This window comes from Lipotes vexillifer, unplaced genomic scaffold (genome assembly GCF_000442215.2).
Source record: "Lipotes vexillifer unplaced genomic scaffold, Lipotes_vexillifer_v1.1 scaffold1815, whole genome shotgun sequence".
NCBI lineage: Eukaryota > Metazoa > Chordata > Mammalia > Artiodactyla > Lipotidae > Lipotes > Lipotes vexillifer.
The window spans coordinates 162,840-181,554 of NW_006791807.1; the positions used below are offsets into that span (position 1 = coordinate 162,840).

Consider the following 18,715-nt stretch of genomic DNA (forward strand, 5'->3'; position numbering starts at 1 on the left):
AGGGGGAATGCCTGAGGCAATCAGTTCCAAACAGTTTGTTTTGCCATGAAGCTGGTTCATCCACCTTGTTAGCATGGACAACACCTGGACGTATTTGTGACCGGGGTCCCCTTCTGCTGTCTCCTAGTCAGATCTGTCAGATGTGACCGGTTGGAGGGATAGACGTCAGAGGTAGACTCACAGTTTGAATTCAAAGTGGTCCAGCAGCCTGGAAAGACAACACTGGGCTTCCTCCCATTTTTATTTTTTTCAGCTGGGGAGGAGTGGAAATCTTCCAGTAGCTCTGAAAGATAAAGATCATATCTCTCCCCCAACTCTGGCATCTCTCCTTTTTTTTTTTTTTTTCCGCGGTACGCGGGCCTCTCACTGTTGTGGCCTCTCCCATTGTGGAGCACAGGCTCCGGACGTGCAGGCTCAGCGGCCATGGCTCACGGGCCCAGCCGCTCCGCGGCATGTGGGATCTTCCCGGACCGGGGCACGAACCCGTGTCCCCTGCATCGGCAGGCGGACTCTCAACCACTGTGCCCCCAGGGAAGCCCACCTCTCCTTTTTTTTTGTTACAATATAGGTGTTTCTCATTCAGTAATCATAACTTAATATCCCCCCCAAACATTTGCTTTATTGAAGTAAAATTCACATAATATAGAATTATAAAATATATAATTCATCATTAAAAATATACAATTCAGTGACTTTTAGTATATTCACAATGTTATGCCACCATGTCCATAAAGTTTCTTCACTCCATAAAGAAACTCTGGGGAATTCCCTGGTGGTCCAGTGTGCCTGGGTTCAACCCCTGGAACTAAGATCCCACAAGTTGCCTGACCAAAAAAAAAAATGAAAGAAAGAAAAGAAACTCTGTATCTGTGAGCAGTCACTCTCTATTTCCTTCCCTTTTCATCCCCTGGCAACTACTAATCTCTAATTTTCTGTCTCTATGGATTTGCCTATTCTGGACATTTCATATAAATGGAATCATATAATATGTACCTTTCTTTTGCAGGGGGAGGGATAAATTGGGAGATTGGGATGGAAATATACACACTACTATATATAAAATAGATAACTAATAAGGACCTACTGTATACCACAGGGAACTTTACTCAATACTCCTATATGGCCTATAATGGGAAAAGAATCTAAAAAAAGAGTGGATATATGTATATGTATAACTGATTCACTTTGCTGTACACCTGAAACTAACACAACATTGAAATCAACTATACTCCAATAAAATTTTAAAAATATGTACCTTTCTTTCATTGGGCATAATATTTTCAAGGTCCATCCATGTTGTAGCCTGGATCATTGTTCAGCCACCACCCATTCCTTTTATGGCTGAATAATATTCCACTATATGGGTATATCTCATTTGTTTATCTATTCATCAGTTGATGGACATTTGGGCTATTTCCTTTTTTTGGTTTTTATGAATAATGCTGCTATGAATATTCATGTACAAGGTTTTTGTTCGAACACCTGCTTTCAGTGCTCTTGGGTATATATGTAGGAGTTGAATTGCTAGATCATATGGTAATTCAATGTTTAACGTTTTGGGGAACTGCCAAACTGTTTTCCAAAGCAGTTGCATCATTTTACATTCCCACCTGAAAGTATAAGGATTCCAATTTCTCCATATCATCACCAACATTTGTTATTTTCCACATTTTTGCTTATAGTTATCCTAGTGGGTGTGAAGAGTTATCTCATTGTGATTTTGATTTGCATTTTCTTAATGACTAGTGATGTTGAACATCTTTTCATGTACTTATTAGCCATTTGTATATCTTCTTTGGAGAAATGTCTATTCAAGTTCTTTGTCCATTTAAAAATTGTTTTTTGTTTTGTTTTCTTTCTGTTAAGTTATGAGTTCTTTAAATATTCTCTTTGTATATACTAGGCTCTTATCAGACATATGATTTGCAAATACTCTTTCCAATTCTGTTGGTCGTCTTTTCACTGTCTTTGTCGTGCCCCTTAATGTGCAAAAGTTTTTAACTTTAATGAAGTCCAGATTATCTATTTTTTTCATTTGTTGCTTGTGCTTTTTGTGTCATATCTAAGAATCAACTGCCAAATCCAAGGTCATGAAGACTAATGTTTTCTTCTAACAATTTTATAGTTTTGGCTCTTACATTTATGTTTTTGATACATTTTGAGTTAATGTTTGTATATGGTGTGAGGTAAGGATCCAACTTTATACTTTTACTTGTGGTTGTCCAGTTGTTCCATACTATTTGCTGAAAAAAAACTATTCTTCCCCATTGAATGGTCTTGACACACTTATTGTAAATCAATTGACCATCGATGTGTAAGTTTATTTCTGGGCTCTTGATTCTATTCCATTGATCTATATATCAGGCCTTGTGCCAGTACCACACTGCTTTGATTACTATAGCTTTATAGTAAGTTTTGAAATCCAGAAGTGTGAGTCCTCCAGTTCTGTTCTTCTTTTTCAACATTGTTTTGGCAATTTGGGACCCCTTGTAATTCCTATGAATTTAGGATAGCCTTGTCCTTTTCTGCAAAAATGGTAGTTGGAATTTTGATAGGAAATATATTGAATCTGTAGATCAATTTGGAGAGTATTGCTATCTTAATAATATTAAGACTTCAAATTGATGTACATGGGTCTCTTTCCATTTATTTAGGTCTTCTTTCATTTCTTTCAGCAATGTTCTGTAGTTTTCAGTGTACAAGTCTTTCACGCCCTTGGTTAAATTTATTCCTAAGTGTTTTATTTACTTTGATGCTATTGTAAATGGAATTATTTTCTTAATTTCATTTTCAGATTGTCATGGCTAGAAATGGCAAGAAATTCAAGTGATTTTTGTATGTTAATCTTGTATTCTGCAATTTTCCTGAATTTATTTATTAGCTCTAATAGTTTTGTTTTTGTTTTGTGGATACTTTAGCATTCCCAATTATGTAAAAATTCTCATTCAAATTTTTCATCCAGAAGGGTTAGATGCAACAAGGGACAAAAGCATTTTCACAGAAAAATATTTTTTATACAACTGAACTAGAAAGATACATCACATCCAGGAACTGGTCGGGATGAAGTCCTGAATTTTCAACAATTTTTGGAATCATTGTATACAACCCCAACCACTTTTGTCCTGATCATTTATCCAATGAGCAGCCTAGAAAAGATCAATCCCTTTCTGAGGACAGCTGCATTTAGGAATCAAGTTGCCTTACTAAGTAAGGTGCATGTACTAGGAGAAAAGTGAGTGGAGAAGTCAGGCTATCAGACCACTGCTGCAAATTGCAACAAATAGGGAATGTGGAACAGAAGTCAAAGGCAGTGAGACATCCCCCCAGGGGAGTCCAGAGTCCAATCTGTTCGAAGCGCCCAGAGGGGTCACAGTCCCTGTGATGTGCCTTCCCCCAACTTGAAGCTTTTGGCAAGAATCAAAGTTAGAAATGCATCAGAAGTTAGTATCTGCAACAGAGATATAAAGTCGAGCAGCAGCTTGATTTTAGACAGTTCCATCAACAAAGAAACCTTTTCATGGGGGCATTTTTCTGTGACCCAGATGGCCCAGCCAGCATCCATGATGTTTTCACAGTTTAGGGGTATCCTAAATCTGCCGAGGTCGCAGAGTTGAAATCCTGTTCATTGAGCATATACCTGCTTTCAATGAAGCACAGCACATGCTGAAAAAGAAACAGCCCAGAGCAGACAATATTAGCTTTTCACTTAAAGTCAGGTCCAGGCAATTATGATTTATGAATTCAGGAATCCCCAAAAGCCAGAGTCTTTTCTTATGCAGCAGCAAAGCCCAGACGTGGCAGGGCCAGAAGACCCTGTTCCAAATCCAAATGATGAGAAAAGCTTTCCTAAGCCCTTTTTACCTTGTCAGTCTTAGAGCCCAAATTGATCCACTCAAAAATATACACTCTTCCAAGAGAATGAGAAGACAAGCTACAGATTGGGAGAAAATATTTTGCCAAAGACTGTTATCCAAAATATCCAAACAGTGGGACTTCTCTGGTGGTCCAGTGGTAAAGAAACTGCCTTGCAGTGCAGGGGACGCGAGTACCATCCCTAGTCAAAGAACTAAGATCCCACATGCCGCGGGGCAACTAAGCCTGCGTGCCACAGCTACTGAGCTCCCGCGCCTCATCTAGTGAAGAGAAAACCTGCACGCCACAACTGGAGAGAAACCCGCGCACCACAACGAAGAGCCCTCGTGTGCAACAAAAGTTCCCACATACCTCAACGAGGATCCTGCGTACTGCAACTAAGACCAGATGCAGCCAAAAAGAAATAAACAAATAATGATTAAATATTAAAAAAAAAAGAAGAATCCACCTGCCAATGCAGGGGACATGGGTTCGAGCCCTGGTCCAGGAAGAACACACACGCCGCGGAGCAACTAAGCCCGCGAGGCACGACTACTGAGCTTGCACGCCACAACTACTGAAGCCCGTGTGCCTAGAGCCTATGCTCCGCAATAAGAGAAGCCACCGCAATAAGCCCGTGCACCACAACGAAGAGTAGCCCCTGCTCGCTGCAAGTAGAGAAAGCTCGCATGCAGCAACAAAGACCCAACGCAGCCCAAAATAAATAAATTCATTAAAAAAGCAAAAATAAAAAAAAACAAGAATGAGTTACTACTACACACCTATTAGAATGGCCACAATCCAGAGCACTGACAATGCCAAACACTGGCAAAGATGTGGAGCAACAGGAACTATCATTCATTGGTGGTGGGAATGCAAAATGGTCCATCCCCTTTGAAAGTTAGCTTGGCAATTTCTTACAAAATTAAACATACTCTTACCATATGAGCCAGCAATCAAACTTTTTGGTATTTACCCAAACGAGCTGGATAAAAACAAAACACACAAAAACCTGCACAGGGATATTTATAGCAGCTTTATGCATGATTGCCACAACTTAGAAGATGTCCAAGTGTCCTTCAGTAGGTGAATGGATAAATAAACTGTGGTATCTCCAGACAATGGAATATTATTCAGCACTAAAAAGAAATGAGCTATGAAGCCATGCAAAGACATGGAAGAACCTTAAATGCATAATACTAAGTGAAAGGAGCCAATCTATAAAGGCTACGTACTGTATGATTCCAACTATATGACATTCTGGAAAACTATGGAGACAATAAAATATCAGTGGTTGCCAGAGATTGGGAGGAGGGAAAGTTGAACAGGTGGAGCATAGAGGAACTGTTCTGTATGATACATGTGGATATATATTATTACACATTTATCCAAATCCATGCAATGTATGACACTGAGAGTGAACCTTAATGTCAACTATGGACTTTGGGTCATAATGACATGTCAGTGTAGGTTCATGGACAGTAACAGATGTCCCTCTCTGGTGGAGGATGTTGATAGTGGAGGAGGCTGCACCTGCATGTGGGGAGGGGGTATATTGGATCTATACTTTCCACTCAATTTTACTGTAAACCTAAAACTGCTCTAAAAAAATAAAGTTTATTTTAAAAACTAACAATCAAACAAAAGCAAATTAAAGACTTCTTTTCAGACATACACAAACGAAAAGTATACATGCACACCAGGCTGGAAAACCAAAAGCCTCTAAGGGTCAGGCATTTGACTTTAACAAGGCTTCATTAGCAAACGAAAAATTGTGTTTCAAAAGTGTATTTGTCTGTAGATTGGAGATTGCCTCTCATTTCATATTGTCTCCTTTATTCCTCCTGCCCCCAGGACTCCATTAGGCCAAAATTATAGCAAAAGCATCATTTATGGAGACTTGTTCTGTTTCCAATACTCAGTTTAAATTCCAATCCTCCTGTTAGTGGCAAAAACAAGGGAGTGTCACACACACACACACACACACACACACACACACACACACACACACACAGCTTTCCCTGATCCAGATGATCTCTTTAGTGTATATTACAAGCCTACAACATTTTACTGTTTTGTGCCCTTTCATGAGATGGTCAGTCAGTTGAAACCACAAGAGGAGACAGAGGAGAGGCTCAGAAAAAGCAAGTTTATTATACTCACAGGTCCTAGAGGCCGGAGGTATGGCACATGGGAAGGACACAGGGTGGTCAGGAAGCAGGAGACCAGACCCAGGGAAAGGCTTAGGCCACAACCTTCATTGGAGTTTCCTCAGGAAAGGCAGGGCAGGGTGAACAGTTTGGGACTGGCCATTCAGCATAATTTCAGTGGGCCTGGACTCTAGGGGTGCTCTCTAGTTGCCTGGCACTGGCCCAGGGGAGAATAAGGCAGAGGAATACAGGCATGCCTCAGAGATCTTGTGGGTTTGGTTCCAGACCACTGCAATATAGTGAATTTCCCAATAAAGCAAGTCACACGAATTTTTTGGTTTCCCAGTGAAGCAGGAGGGAAGGGGCGGGGCACAACCTTTAAAAGAATGACATAGCCATAGGACATGACAAAAACTGGTTAGAACCAACTAGGTCCAAGATGGAGGAATATTTGACTTCTGATGGACCTTGAGCCTCATTATACACTCATTGTGTTACATTAGCTAAATGACACACCCACCAGCATCAGGACAGTTCTGAGGCCAACCATAAAAGGTCAAAAAGTGGGCAGTGGCCCAATTCCTGGAAATCTCAGCTCCTTCCCTGAAATAATTGGAATAATCCTCCCATTTATTGTCCCATGAAATTATCCAGCCCATAAAAACTAACCATGCCAGGGACTTCCCTGGTAGTCCAGTGATTAAGAATCTGCCTTCCAAGGCAGCGGACTCTGGGACTCTGGGTTCAATCCCTGGTCGGGGAACTAAGATCCCACCTGCCTCGGGGCAACTAAGCCCGCGCACCACAACTAGAGAGAAGCCCCCGTGCCGCAACAAAAGATCACGTATGTTGCAACTAAGACCCAATGCAGCCAAAAATAAATAAATAAATATTAAATCAATAAATAGAAATCATTAAAAAAATAAAAACTAACCACACCGCATTTTGGGGGCTCTCTTGCCTTCTGAGATGGCCCACACTCCATCTATGGAGTGTGTTTCTCTTTAAATAAACCCACTTCTTACCTATCACTTCATCTCCGAATTCTTTTACAACAAAGCAAGAACCTTAAATTTACCAGGAACACCAGTGCCTGTAAAAGTTGTATTTACTCTATGCTGTGGTCTACTAAGTATGTAATACCATTACATCTAAACAATCGATGTGCATACCTTGTTACCGAACTGAACATGAGTCCACTTACCTGACATGCAGCCAAGCCAATCTACTGAAGGAAAGGACAGCATTTATTGCAGGGCACCAAGCAAGCAGAATGGGCAGCTCATGCTCAAAAGACCTGAATTCTTGGATGGCTTTCAGGGAAAGGACAACGTTAGGGGAATTCCCTAGTGGTCCAGTGGTTAGGACTCAGCACTTTCACTGCTGTGGCCTGGGTTCAATCCCTGGTGAGAACTAAGATCTCGCAAGCCACACAGCTCAGCCAAAAAAAACACAACCAACAATGTTAGGTGAGGGTTGCAGTGTGTGTGATCAGCTCATGGACAATTTTCTGATTGGTAGATACTAGGTGATGGTGTGGTGTTTCAGGAATCTGGATCATCAATTTTCCGACTCCAGCCAGTCTAGGGTCTATGGGTTTAGGGTAGGAGTTTTCACCTAATGGGGGTCTGGTTTCTGTAAGAAGAACTTAAGAATGTGTGTCAGACACTGCTGTCTCTTTTTCTTAAGGAGAAATAGGGCCTTTGACTCCACCCTTCAGTTTTACTTATTGCTAAAGTTATTATCTCCTTCCTTGCTAGACTGACTTTTCTTACTTCCCACTTGCTTGCATCTGTTTTCTGAAACTTGAGAGGCCCAGGAAACTAAGGTTGTTTTTTTTTTTTTCTAAAGGCAGGAAGCAGGGGAACACAGGGGTCTGCAACCAGGAAGGCTCTGCAGGGCTCTGCTCGATTTCAACCTTAACTAAAAAATACCTTTTTGCTAAAAAATGCTAACCATCATCTGACAAGGCAGGGTTGCCACAAACCTTCAATTTGTAAAAAACCACAATGTCTGTGAAGCACAGCCAAACGAAGGGAAATATAAAATGAGGTATGCCTGGGCTTCCCTGGTGGCTCATTGGTTAAGAATCCGCCTGCCAATGCAGGGGACACAGGTCCGAGCCCTGGTCCTTGAAGATCCCACCTGCTGCAGAGCAACTAAGCTTGTGCACCACAACTACTGAGCCTGAGCCCTAGAGCCCGTGAGCCACAACTACTGAGCCCGCGTGCCACAACTACTGAAGCCTGCATGCCTAGAGCCCGTGCTCCACAACAAGAGAAGCCACCACAATGAGAAGCCCGCGCACCACAACAAAGAATAGTCCCGCTTGCTGCAACTAGAGAAAGCCTGTGCGCAGCAACAAAGACTCAATGCAGCCAAAAATAAATTAATTAATTGGGGGAAAAAAAAAAAAACTTGTCTTAAGTATCAGTACCATGCAAATATTAAAAAAAAAAAAAAGAATGAGGTATACCTGTATTGCCTCCTGGGATACAGGGGCCAGATAGAGGAGGTCTGGCTCTGGACTGGCTCATTAGCATATCAAAGGCAGGATCAGTCTGGATTCTTTGCTACTGAGAAGAATTGGCCATCCCTGGGAGGGGTGGTCTCTCTCCAGCCAGAAATGGCTTTTATTTATTTATTTATGTTTTTCTGTACGTGGGCCCCTCACTGCTGTGGCCTCTCCTGTTGTGGAGCACAGGCTCCGGAGGCGCAGGCCCAACGGCCATGGCTCACGGGCCCAGCCGCTCTGTGGCACGTGGGATCTTCCCGGACCGGGGCACGAACCCGCGTCCCCCACATCAGCAGGCGGACTCCCAACCACTGCGCCACCAGGGAAGCCCCAGAAACGTCTTTTAAAAGCTGTCAAAATGTCATAATGAACCCGAGTGAGGCCCTTTTGTCCCCGTTTCTTGTAAGCAAGACTCCAGCCTTCATGACCTTCCCTGAGTTCCAGAGGAACAGTTGCTAATCAAGGGAGGCTGAGGCCAGATTAAAGGGACCAGAGAAGTTCATCAGGGTTACAAGACCAGGACTTCCCCTGGTGGTCCAGTGGTTGAGTTTCTGCACTCCCAATGCGGGGGCCTGGGTTCCATCCCCGGCAACTAAAGAAAAGATCCCGAATGCATGCCGCAACTAACACCCAGCGCAGCCAAATAAATAAATGCTTTTTTTAAAAAAAGAAAGATTAGAAGACCGAACATCTGAGAGACAAGATTAAAGGGTGTCCTACCCACACCCTAATCTTTTCAGAGACCCCACCTTTGAATCACTGTTATAAAACCCCTCCTCAAATCCTCCCAGGTTGGGACACAGGTTTTCGAGGCAGAATCCCGCTGTGGCCCCCTTTGCCTGGCAAAGCAATAAAGCTATTCTTTTCTCCTTCACCCAAAACTCTGTCTCGGAGATTCGATTTGTCACCGGTATACAGAGAGGCTGAGCTTTTGGTAACAGTAATACAGAGAAAACAAACTATTGTGTGTGTGTATAAAATACATATGTATTATATATATATAATACATATGTATGTATATATATGTATACATTGATCATTGATTTTTAAAAATCATACGTGCAGATCTAATACCCAGAAAATACAAATTTCCCTTTTCCTTTGAGATATAATTGAGAGGTAATATTGTATTGTGGATTTCCCTTTTTCTTTTCCTCCTTGGAAGTTTACTCAAATCCCTAGAAGTAAATACAGCATTCAGGGTTAACATCATGGCCACCTGAATTAGGTAGGGTTGCTGCAGGCCTAAGAGCTGGAATGTTTCCTTTCTTCTTTTTCCTCTGGCTTATCTAAAGCTTCTATCCAGTCTTGGGAATGGATTTTAACCTATTTTCCTTCTACTTGGAGGAGAAAGCAGTGCAAACTTTTAGGTTCACCTGAAACCCATCTTTGGGAAGTTTGGCCCTTTTCTCTCCCCACCTAGAATAGGGAGCAACTAATATTTATTGTCTTTGACCCACCCCAAACTCCCACCTGGAGGAAAATGGGAAAAACCAAAGGCATCATCAGGCTGTATTATCATCTTCACTTCCGGGCCAAAGTTAGCCAGGGGGTCCTGTGGGCCAACTCCCCAAGGGTTGGACCTATTGTTTTTCCGGTACGCAGGCCTCTCACTGTTGACGACCTCTCCCATTGCGGAGCACAGGCTCCGGACGTGCAGGCTCACCGGCCATGGCTCATGGGCCCAGCCACTCCGCAGCATGTGGGATCTTCCCGGACCGGGGCACGAACCTGCGTCCCCTGCATTGGCAGGCGGACTCTCAACCACTTAGCCACCAGGGGAGCCCCTGGACCTATTGTTTTAATTGCATAGGTAACTTCTACCTCTCACAACATGTTTTTGAACCCAAGTTCATGTGCTTGACACACAGTGAGGCCAAACAAACGGAAACATCAAAGTTTGGAGCACAGAGAGTTTTACTGCAATGGCCAAGCAAGGAGAACAGGCAGCCCATGCTCAAAAGACTTGAATTCCTTGAGGTTTTCAGGGAAGAGTTTTTTAAAGGTAACATTTGGGCTGAGAGCTGCAGGGTGTATGACTTTCTTCTGATTGGCTGGTGGTGAGGTAACAGGGTGGTGTACAAGGAATCTCGATCATCAGTCTTCTGGTTCCGACAAGTCTGGAGTCTCAGCATGTAGTTGCCATCCTCTGCCTGCATGGGGGCTTTAGTTCCTGCAGAAGAACTCAAAAATATGTATGAGATTGTTATGTATATCCCTTGAGGAGGAGCTAGGACTCTGTTTTTTCCCCCTGCGTTATTGTTCCTTGACTCCTTTTCCTTTCGTTCTGCATTCCCTCACTTCCCTAATTAGTAACTGTTTGAATCTGCCCTTTGGAACAGTTGACAAAAATAATCAACAATCTATAATAGGAATAGAAAAGAGTTTATTTAAGCCAAACTGAGGACTATAGCCCGGAGATGCCCTCTCAGAGAACTCTGAGGAACTGCTCCCGAGAAGCATGGTTTTCAACACGGTTTAATAACTTGTCAGAACAAAGAACACCAAACAAGTCAGAGATACATTCCTTCAAGTTTGAAAAAAAAAAAAGAAAAGAGAAAAGAAAAGAAAAAGATCAACACGTACACAGTGAGTCAGTATGGCCTTGGCAAGGGAGTCTTATCATGGAAGCGGTACCAGCGTCGGCGTCCTAGGAAGGGAGGCATTTAATCTTTATTCTTAATATGGACATTTTTACTTCCGGTCAATTTCTTTAATAATTAAAGCAGATGTACAATGTATGTTTGATAGGCCGTAAACAGGCTGTTTTAGTTAGCATAAAATTTGAGTTACATCATGTATAAGCCACAATGTCTTCCCTAGACCTCAATATGTGAAAATTTCTTTCATCAGAAATCAGGGAAGGTCTAGGAGGCTGAAGCCTTTTCCCTACAAACAAGAAACGGGGGCCTTGGAAAGACTTTTTACTCGGGAGCGCCCTGCAGGGTCCTCCTCAGTTTCAATCCCCCCTTTTCTTTGATACTCCTCAATCTTGAGGGGAGCAGGGGTGGAACAAGAAAAGGAATAAAGTTTTGGAAAGAGAGGTTAATCATAGACTTGGTAGGGGTTACAGTTTTAGGGGGACTCAGTTTCAAACAGACAGCAGCTCAGCTCTTTCAGACCATGAGCAACTCCATGGCCACCAGGCACTGGGGTTTCACCATTCCCCACCGCCTCCCTTTCCCCCAAACAGAGTAGCCATATTGTAGGTAGCTAGGATCCTTTTAGCAGTGCCACCCCTGCCACAACTGTGCACGTTTGTGTGGCCCCAAGATTACCCCCATGGTTGGATATTTGCCAGGAGGACTTGGGGGACTCAGCATATAGTTGGACTCACTCCAGAGATGAACTACAGCGGTGCAGTAAGGATGCGCAGTGGATCCTAAGGGGAAAACACACAAGCAGAGACTGGAAGAATCCATGAGCCTCTTCCTTCCGTCCTCTCCCTTCCCCGGGGGGATCATGCAGAGTGTACTCTTCTCTCAGCAATAAAAATGCAGTCACATGTGTGTGTGATGTCCAGGGAATCTCATGAGGGACCCAGCACCCTAGGGTTTCACTGGGCCCTGGACACAGAGGACCCTCTGCCTGGCATGTACCAAAATTCCAGGCTCCCCATATGAAAGCAGGTGTTGAGCAGAAACCATAGTGTTTGCACAGTCTAAGAACAATGAGCCTTATCAGTTAGGAGATGGTGGGACAACTACCAAAGTTCAAGTTCCCAGATTCCAGCCCATCTTGCAAACAGGCCTTTCAAAGAAGAGAGACAAGCTATGTTAAGCCTTTCTGTTATTTAATCAATGTGACCTTCATTATTCCGATGCTTTTATTGTAGTTATATAGAAGAATGTCCACATTTGTAGAAAATACGCGTGAAAGGATTTTGTAGTGTTGTTGATGGTGCATCAAGTTGGAAATGTATTAAATGTTTCAGGGGGGAAAAGCTCTATGTGCTATAACTACCATGTATCCTGTAAATGCCTGTCTCATATTCCTCATATCCAAATTCCTCCAGTTGACCTAAAAATATCCTCCAGAGCTAAATTGTCTGAACCAGTATCTACTCCAGGACCACACACTACATGTGGTCATGATTCTTAGGTCTGTTTCAACCTGTCACACTCCCCTTTTTTTTTAATTTTTTAATTTTTTTTATTTTTTGCGGTACGTGGGCCTCTCACTGTTGTGGCCTCTCCCGTTGCGGAGCACAGGCTCCAGACGCGCAGGCTCAGCGGCCATGGGTCACGGGCCTAGCCGCTCCGCAGCATGTGGGATCTTCCCGGACCGGGGCACGAACCCGTGTCCCCTGAATCAGCAGGCGGACTCTCAACCACTGCGCCACCAGGGAAGCCCCACAATCCCCTTTTGATGATACTGGCAAAACACTGTCCCCAGTGGGTGTGTCCCATGCTTATACTGCAGGTGGGTGGGGCAGTTCAGGGTAGTTACATCAAAGGCAGCAAGAGGCTTCATCTGTATTACATCAGGAGACTGGAACTCCTTAGGGATCCTGCAACAGTGAGGCTAGCCATGAACCCTGGACTTGGGTGAGGACAGCCGGATCCTGCCATTGCATGGTCCTCTCTCACCCTCATCATGACTAGAATGTCACAAATGTGGTGTCACTGTGACACTGTATCCACATCCACCACCTGCCTAATGCTTTTAACCCTGACTGATAATCTTTGACTCCATGATTTCCTTAGGGCTTGGGAAACAGGGTGCTAACACTTCCATGCTCTCAAATGGAGAACACCTTCTATGGTGTTTTCTTCTGTACAATTTTCCCTCCTCAACTGGGACAAATCCTTACTGTGAACCAAGTAGTCACCAATGCAGAAACATTGTATGTATTTCTATTTAAAAGACATGGGAGGGCTTTCCTGGTGGCGCAGTGGTTGAGAGTCCGCCTGCCGATGCAGGGTACACGGGTTTGTGCCCCGGTCTGGGAAGATCCCACATGCCGCGGAGCGGCTGGGCCTGTGAGCCACGGCCGCTGAGCCTGCGCATCCGGAGCCTGTGCTCCGCAACGGGAGAGGCCACAACAGTGAGAGGCCCGCGTACCGAAAAAAAAAAAAAAGACATGAGACACTATTGGCAAAATAATACCTTTATTACCTATGACTGGCAGATATATTTCTGATTTATTCTTTCCATGTTTGAAAAGAATTTCAAAATAACAAAATAATTTTATACACCATACAATTCAGGGTAAGGCTGGACTCAGGGTACCCCTTGATTGTTCACAGGGCGGGCAGAACCCTCTGTCTCCATACATTTTTTTGAGGTAGTCTGACTTTCTGCTGTGAGTCCTGATCCCAGTCTTGAAACGCCATGGGGTTATGTTCACCACCCGTGGTGGCTGGAATTTTCTCAGCCATAGGGATGAGCTTCTAGGAGATAAGGGTAGAGGGCTCTGGAGCTGAAACAGAGGGCCTGGTGTGGGTGGAGGGTGAGAAGCCCTCTCACGATCCAGTGTTTCCCTGTGCTTATCACTGCGTATCCACTCAGTAAAACAGGGGCTGCCTTAGAGCAGCAGCCAGTAAATCTGATGGAGGAACTTCCTTATAGTAGCTTCCAGAATCTGACGACAGGGCCCAGTAGGAAGTTTGACCGGATCCAGGAGATCCCAGGATGCCAGGGAGCTACAAGCCCTTGATTACTGAGATGGCCCAGCCAATGGACCCAGGTCCTGGGAGGCACGGTCAGGTAGTTTTTAAGGACAGCCCTCGACTAGGACAGACAGACCTGCACGATGACACTGGAATTTGTCACAGAGACTCCATACTGCTCATTTCTGAACTCCAAGTCCCAGATGCAGCATTCCAAAGACACAAAGCGAACGCCCTTCTTGAGGTTGGAGAACACGTGGCTGACCTGTAGGAAGGAAAAGAGGTAAGCCTCATTGTGACCTAGGCTTCTTCTCAAAAGCGGAGTTGGGGTCCTCAGGCAGGTGGTATTTTCCATAAATGGCTGTGACAATGTCTCCACGGGTACTTCTAGAATCATGCCACTCCTTATCCAAGGACAGAGTCTAATTCCTGTTCCCTTGAATCTGGGCAGGTTTCCTTGTAACCCAGAGTGTGGTGGAAATGACGCTGAGTGACTTTTGCTAAGTGACTTCCAAGGCTGGGTCAGAAAGGCAATGCAGCTTCTGCTGGTTTCTCCAGAAGCCTCATGGTGGAGGCTTGAGCCGCCGAGATGCAGCTGACCACCCTAAAGCTGCCATGCTGTGAGGAAGCCCAAACTAGACCAAGCAGAGAGATCCCAAGGCCAAGCTCTGAGATTAAACCAAGAGCTGCCTGGCCAGCCACCAGCTGCTGTATACACACTCACATCCTGCCCTGCCCTTCGGCCCCAGCCAGTGCCTGAAGGCAACTACATGAGAGAATGGAGCCAGAAGCACCCAGCAGAGCTCTACTCACAGAGGTGATAAGATGACTGCTGATGCTATTAAGCCGCTATATTTAAGGGCAATTTTTTATGCAGCCATAGATTATCATAAGCCCCACTGTCCTTTCCCACACCCCAGAGACTCACCCGAGGAGAGACGCTGTTTCTCCACTTCCAGATGGGGAAAGGCAAAGGAGAGAAATGATCCAGGATGGCCTGGTTGGCATCTAGAAGTTGGACAGTTAGCTGATATATACAGTCAGTTCCTTGTTGGTCATTCCGCCTGTGGGAGAAGGGAGACCTTGAAGGCTGGACTTGCCGTCCTATCTCTTTGGGGGTCTGCCTGCTTCACCTGAATGGCCTTCCCATGTATGCAAGTACAAAATAGTTTTGTGATCCCCAGGACTGGCACCATTAGTGTCACTTAGGAGTTTGGCCCCTCTGCATACCCAATGAATCCATCTGCACTAAACTCTCTCCCCAGCTGGTCTGCATGCACATTCATTTCAGAAGTAATGACCTAAAGCCATGCTCTTCAGGGTACGTCCTCCCATATTATTTCTCATTCTATATTTCACTGGTGGCAAAAGATGTCATTTCCGATGTGTACAACGGTGATGTTTTAAGATATAATTTCCTTATCAGCCATTTACAAGGATCCAGAGGAATCTAGATAAATTGGTGATGGAATATCCAGCAATATTCAAAGACACAACAGGCAATGTCCTTCAATGGTAAATGGATAGATTATGGTATATTCATGTAATGGAATATTATAAAGCCATGAAAGTAAACTAACTGCAGCTACATACAATTATGGATGAATTTACAAATGTGTTATTGATTGAAAGAAGCCAGATACAAACTATATACTATATGACTCAATATGTATTAAGGACCAAAATGGACAAGACTTATCTATGGTAACAGAATTCAGGATGGTGCTACCCTTGGGTTGAAAGTGATGGGGAATGGTGCATGAGGGATGCTGAGGGTGGGGTTTGCTGGCAACATTCTGTTCTTGATTTAGTGAATGTATTCACTTCATAATAATTCACTGAGTTGCACAACCAAGACATGTGGGGTTTTTTGTTTTTTTTTTTTTTTTTTTGCGGTACGCGGGCCTCTCACTGTTGTGGCCTCTCCCGTTGTGGAGCACAGGCTCAGCGGCCATGGCTCATGGGCCCAGCCGCTCGGCGGCATGTGGGATCTTCCCGGACCGGGACACAAACCCGTGTCCCCTGCATCGGAAGTTTACGGTGCCTTGATTGAAAATGAATGTGGTAAAGCCAAAATTTTAAATGGTCACTTTTCCTGTCTCTCAAGTAGCCTTTACATCTGGGGAACACGCAATAGAGAGGGGCTTTCATTTTCTGTAAAATTGGAGGACTGTGAGATAGGAATTGGGAAAGCATAACTATATGATGCTCCCACTATCGATGTGAACTGTAGTGAGTTGTTTTAGAACAAGGAACATAAAACTGTAGTGGACTTGGACTTTGCCTTTGCTTAAAATCATCTGAGTCCTGTATCCCCTGGAAGGTGCTCATGGACCGCAGTTTCAAGACCATCACTACAGAGTGCAAGAGTCAGACAAGTATGAGTCTAATGCCAGGCCCTGCCAAATCTTAGCTGTGCCACCAGGGAAAAATCACCTCCCCATTCCGAACTCCTCAGTTTGAGGTTTCAAAAATAATTTTCCCACAGGATCAAGGATCATGAAGGGTACTGAAACAGCTCAAACTTCAAAGCACTGGCTTTGTGTTTGACATATAACCCTATCTTATAAAGATAGGGAAACTGAGGCACACTGTGATTTGCCCAAGGCCACAAAGCTGGGAAGCCAGGGTTTGAACCTGAGAGGTTCTGGCTCCAGAATCTGACCTTTAGCCAAGTCTCCTACCTTGTCTCCTCCTAAACCAAGGAGCATCTCATTCACAGACAAGATGGAATTGGGCCCAAGTCCTCTGTATAGGATCCAAACTGGCATCATCCCATCCAGGTCCTTTTGGGGGTTAGGGGATGGGTTCAGGGAATGTACTCTGCTAAAGTACTAAAGCCATCATGGTGGTTAAGTCTCATTTCCCTACCTGCTTTATCCTAAGGGGTTGTTAGGAGGCCTAAATAAAGTCACCCAGGGATTTCCCTGGTGGCGCAGTGGTTAAGAATCCACCTGCCAATACAGGGGACATGGGTTCAATTCCTGGTCGGGGAAGATCCCACATGCCACGGAGCAACTAAGCCTGTGCGCCACAACTACTGAAGCCAGTGCGCCTAGACCCCATGCTCCTCAACAAGAGAAGCCACAGCAATGAGAAGCCAGCGAACCACCAAAGAGTAACCCCTGCTCTCCACGACTAGAGAAATACCCACGCGCAGCAACGAAGACCCAACGCAGCCATAAATAAATAAATAAATAGATAAATAAATAACTAAATAATGGGCTGTTTTTATCATCACACTCACCAGTCAGAGACACAAATCTCAATCTTTCCACTGTCCAGAAGTTCCGGCCAGAAACCCTCCTTCTCCAGGTCCAGCACTTGCTTCTTGTGATAACCGCTAGGAAAGAGGGAGAAAGGTCAATAAGGACCAGGCAAGTACTCAACAACCGCCCTTGGGGAAGCGGGACATTCACCTGCAGGCAGACAGGAAGCTGGTCAGCATATAGGCACTAGGTATGACCTCCAAGTTTTCCTCCGCCGCCGCCCAGCCGTCTTCACTGCTCAGCACCGTCCATTTCAGGAAACCTTCTGTTAAATGAAAACGGTTTTTCCCCAAGCTCTTTGCCATCTCACCCGCCCAGGGATAAGTCCCCTGGGGTTTCCCATGGGGACCTGCACGTCCCACTCCTCCCTTGGGATCCAGTTCCACCCCATCCACGGAGTCCAAGTGCCCCCCGCATCCGGCCCCTCCCACCTGCTCCCTTGAGGAGGACCCCTTTCCTGGGCTCCCCACCTTCGTCCCTGGGGTTCCGGAGGAGGTTGCGTCCTATGGGTCTGCGCTCGCAGAAGCGGCCCAGGACGCAGGGCCTGGGGTCGTCGGCGGCGGGCAGGCAGGTGCTGACGATGCGCCACAGGGCGGCGTGTTTCCGGGCCAGGATGCTCAGCCACAGGGCCTGGCAGTCCACCAGGTCGCGCCAGCGCCGGCACACCCGGCGGCAGCGCCCGAGCAGCACGTGAGGGGGCACGTGGCTCAGCACCATCTCGAGCAGCTCCGTGGGCAGCTGGCCCAGACCCAGCGGCTCCTCGGGTTCAGGCTCCAGCGCGGAAACACCGACTAGCCAGTTCCTGGAAGCCGAGGCACCCATGGTCTCCTCACCAGGCTCGGCTGCCACTGCGGGAGAGCCAGTGTCAAAACATCAGGAACCTGCAGCCATGACAGCCCCGCCCCTGCCAGCCACACCCCAAGACTGTCACCCCCCGCAAAGCCTGTCAGCTGCCTCCCCAACCTCACCACCCCCAGCCCCATCCTCAAGGCCCCAGACTCCCAACCCTTCCTTGCCGGCGGACCACTGCAGCCCCCTGCAGGCAACCCGCTCTGTGACCTCACTGACCCCTTGGGGTCCTACCCTGCATCTCGGCCAGTGGCCAGTGCTCCTGGAAGGCTGGCCTTCACCTTGTTTCATGTGCCCCCATCTCTAAGTCTGCCCTTTTTATAGGCCTGCCCCTCCCTAATACCCAGCACCACCCACACCCCTGCCCCTCCCCCTGCCCCACCTTACCTGTCTCCCCAGTCTCTGCCTGCCCCTCCCTTCTCACTGTCGTGCCCCCTCCTCCCTTCACCTTGCACCAATTTACAAGCC

At 45.6% G+C, this 18,715-nt stretch overlaps 1 protein-coding gene across 1 annotated transcript; it reads right to left on the reverse strand.

Moving 5' to 3' along the window:
• Positions 1 to 14,250: 14,250 nt before the first annotated feature.
• Positions 14,251 to 18,220, reverse strand: LOC103078971 (F-box only protein 27-like). The gene is made up of 5 exons (XM_007464691.1): positions 17,830 to 18,220; positions 17,549 to 17,663; positions 17,377 to 17,472; positions 15,058 to 15,193; positions 14,251 to 14,394 (listed from the first exon to the last, which is right to left on the reverse strand). The coding sequence occupies exons 1-5, from the start codon at positions 18,218 to 18,220 to the stop codon at positions 14,251 to 14,253; spliced, it is 882 nt and encodes a 293-aa protein (XP_007464753.1).
• Positions 18,221 to 18,715: the final 495 nt, after the last annotated feature.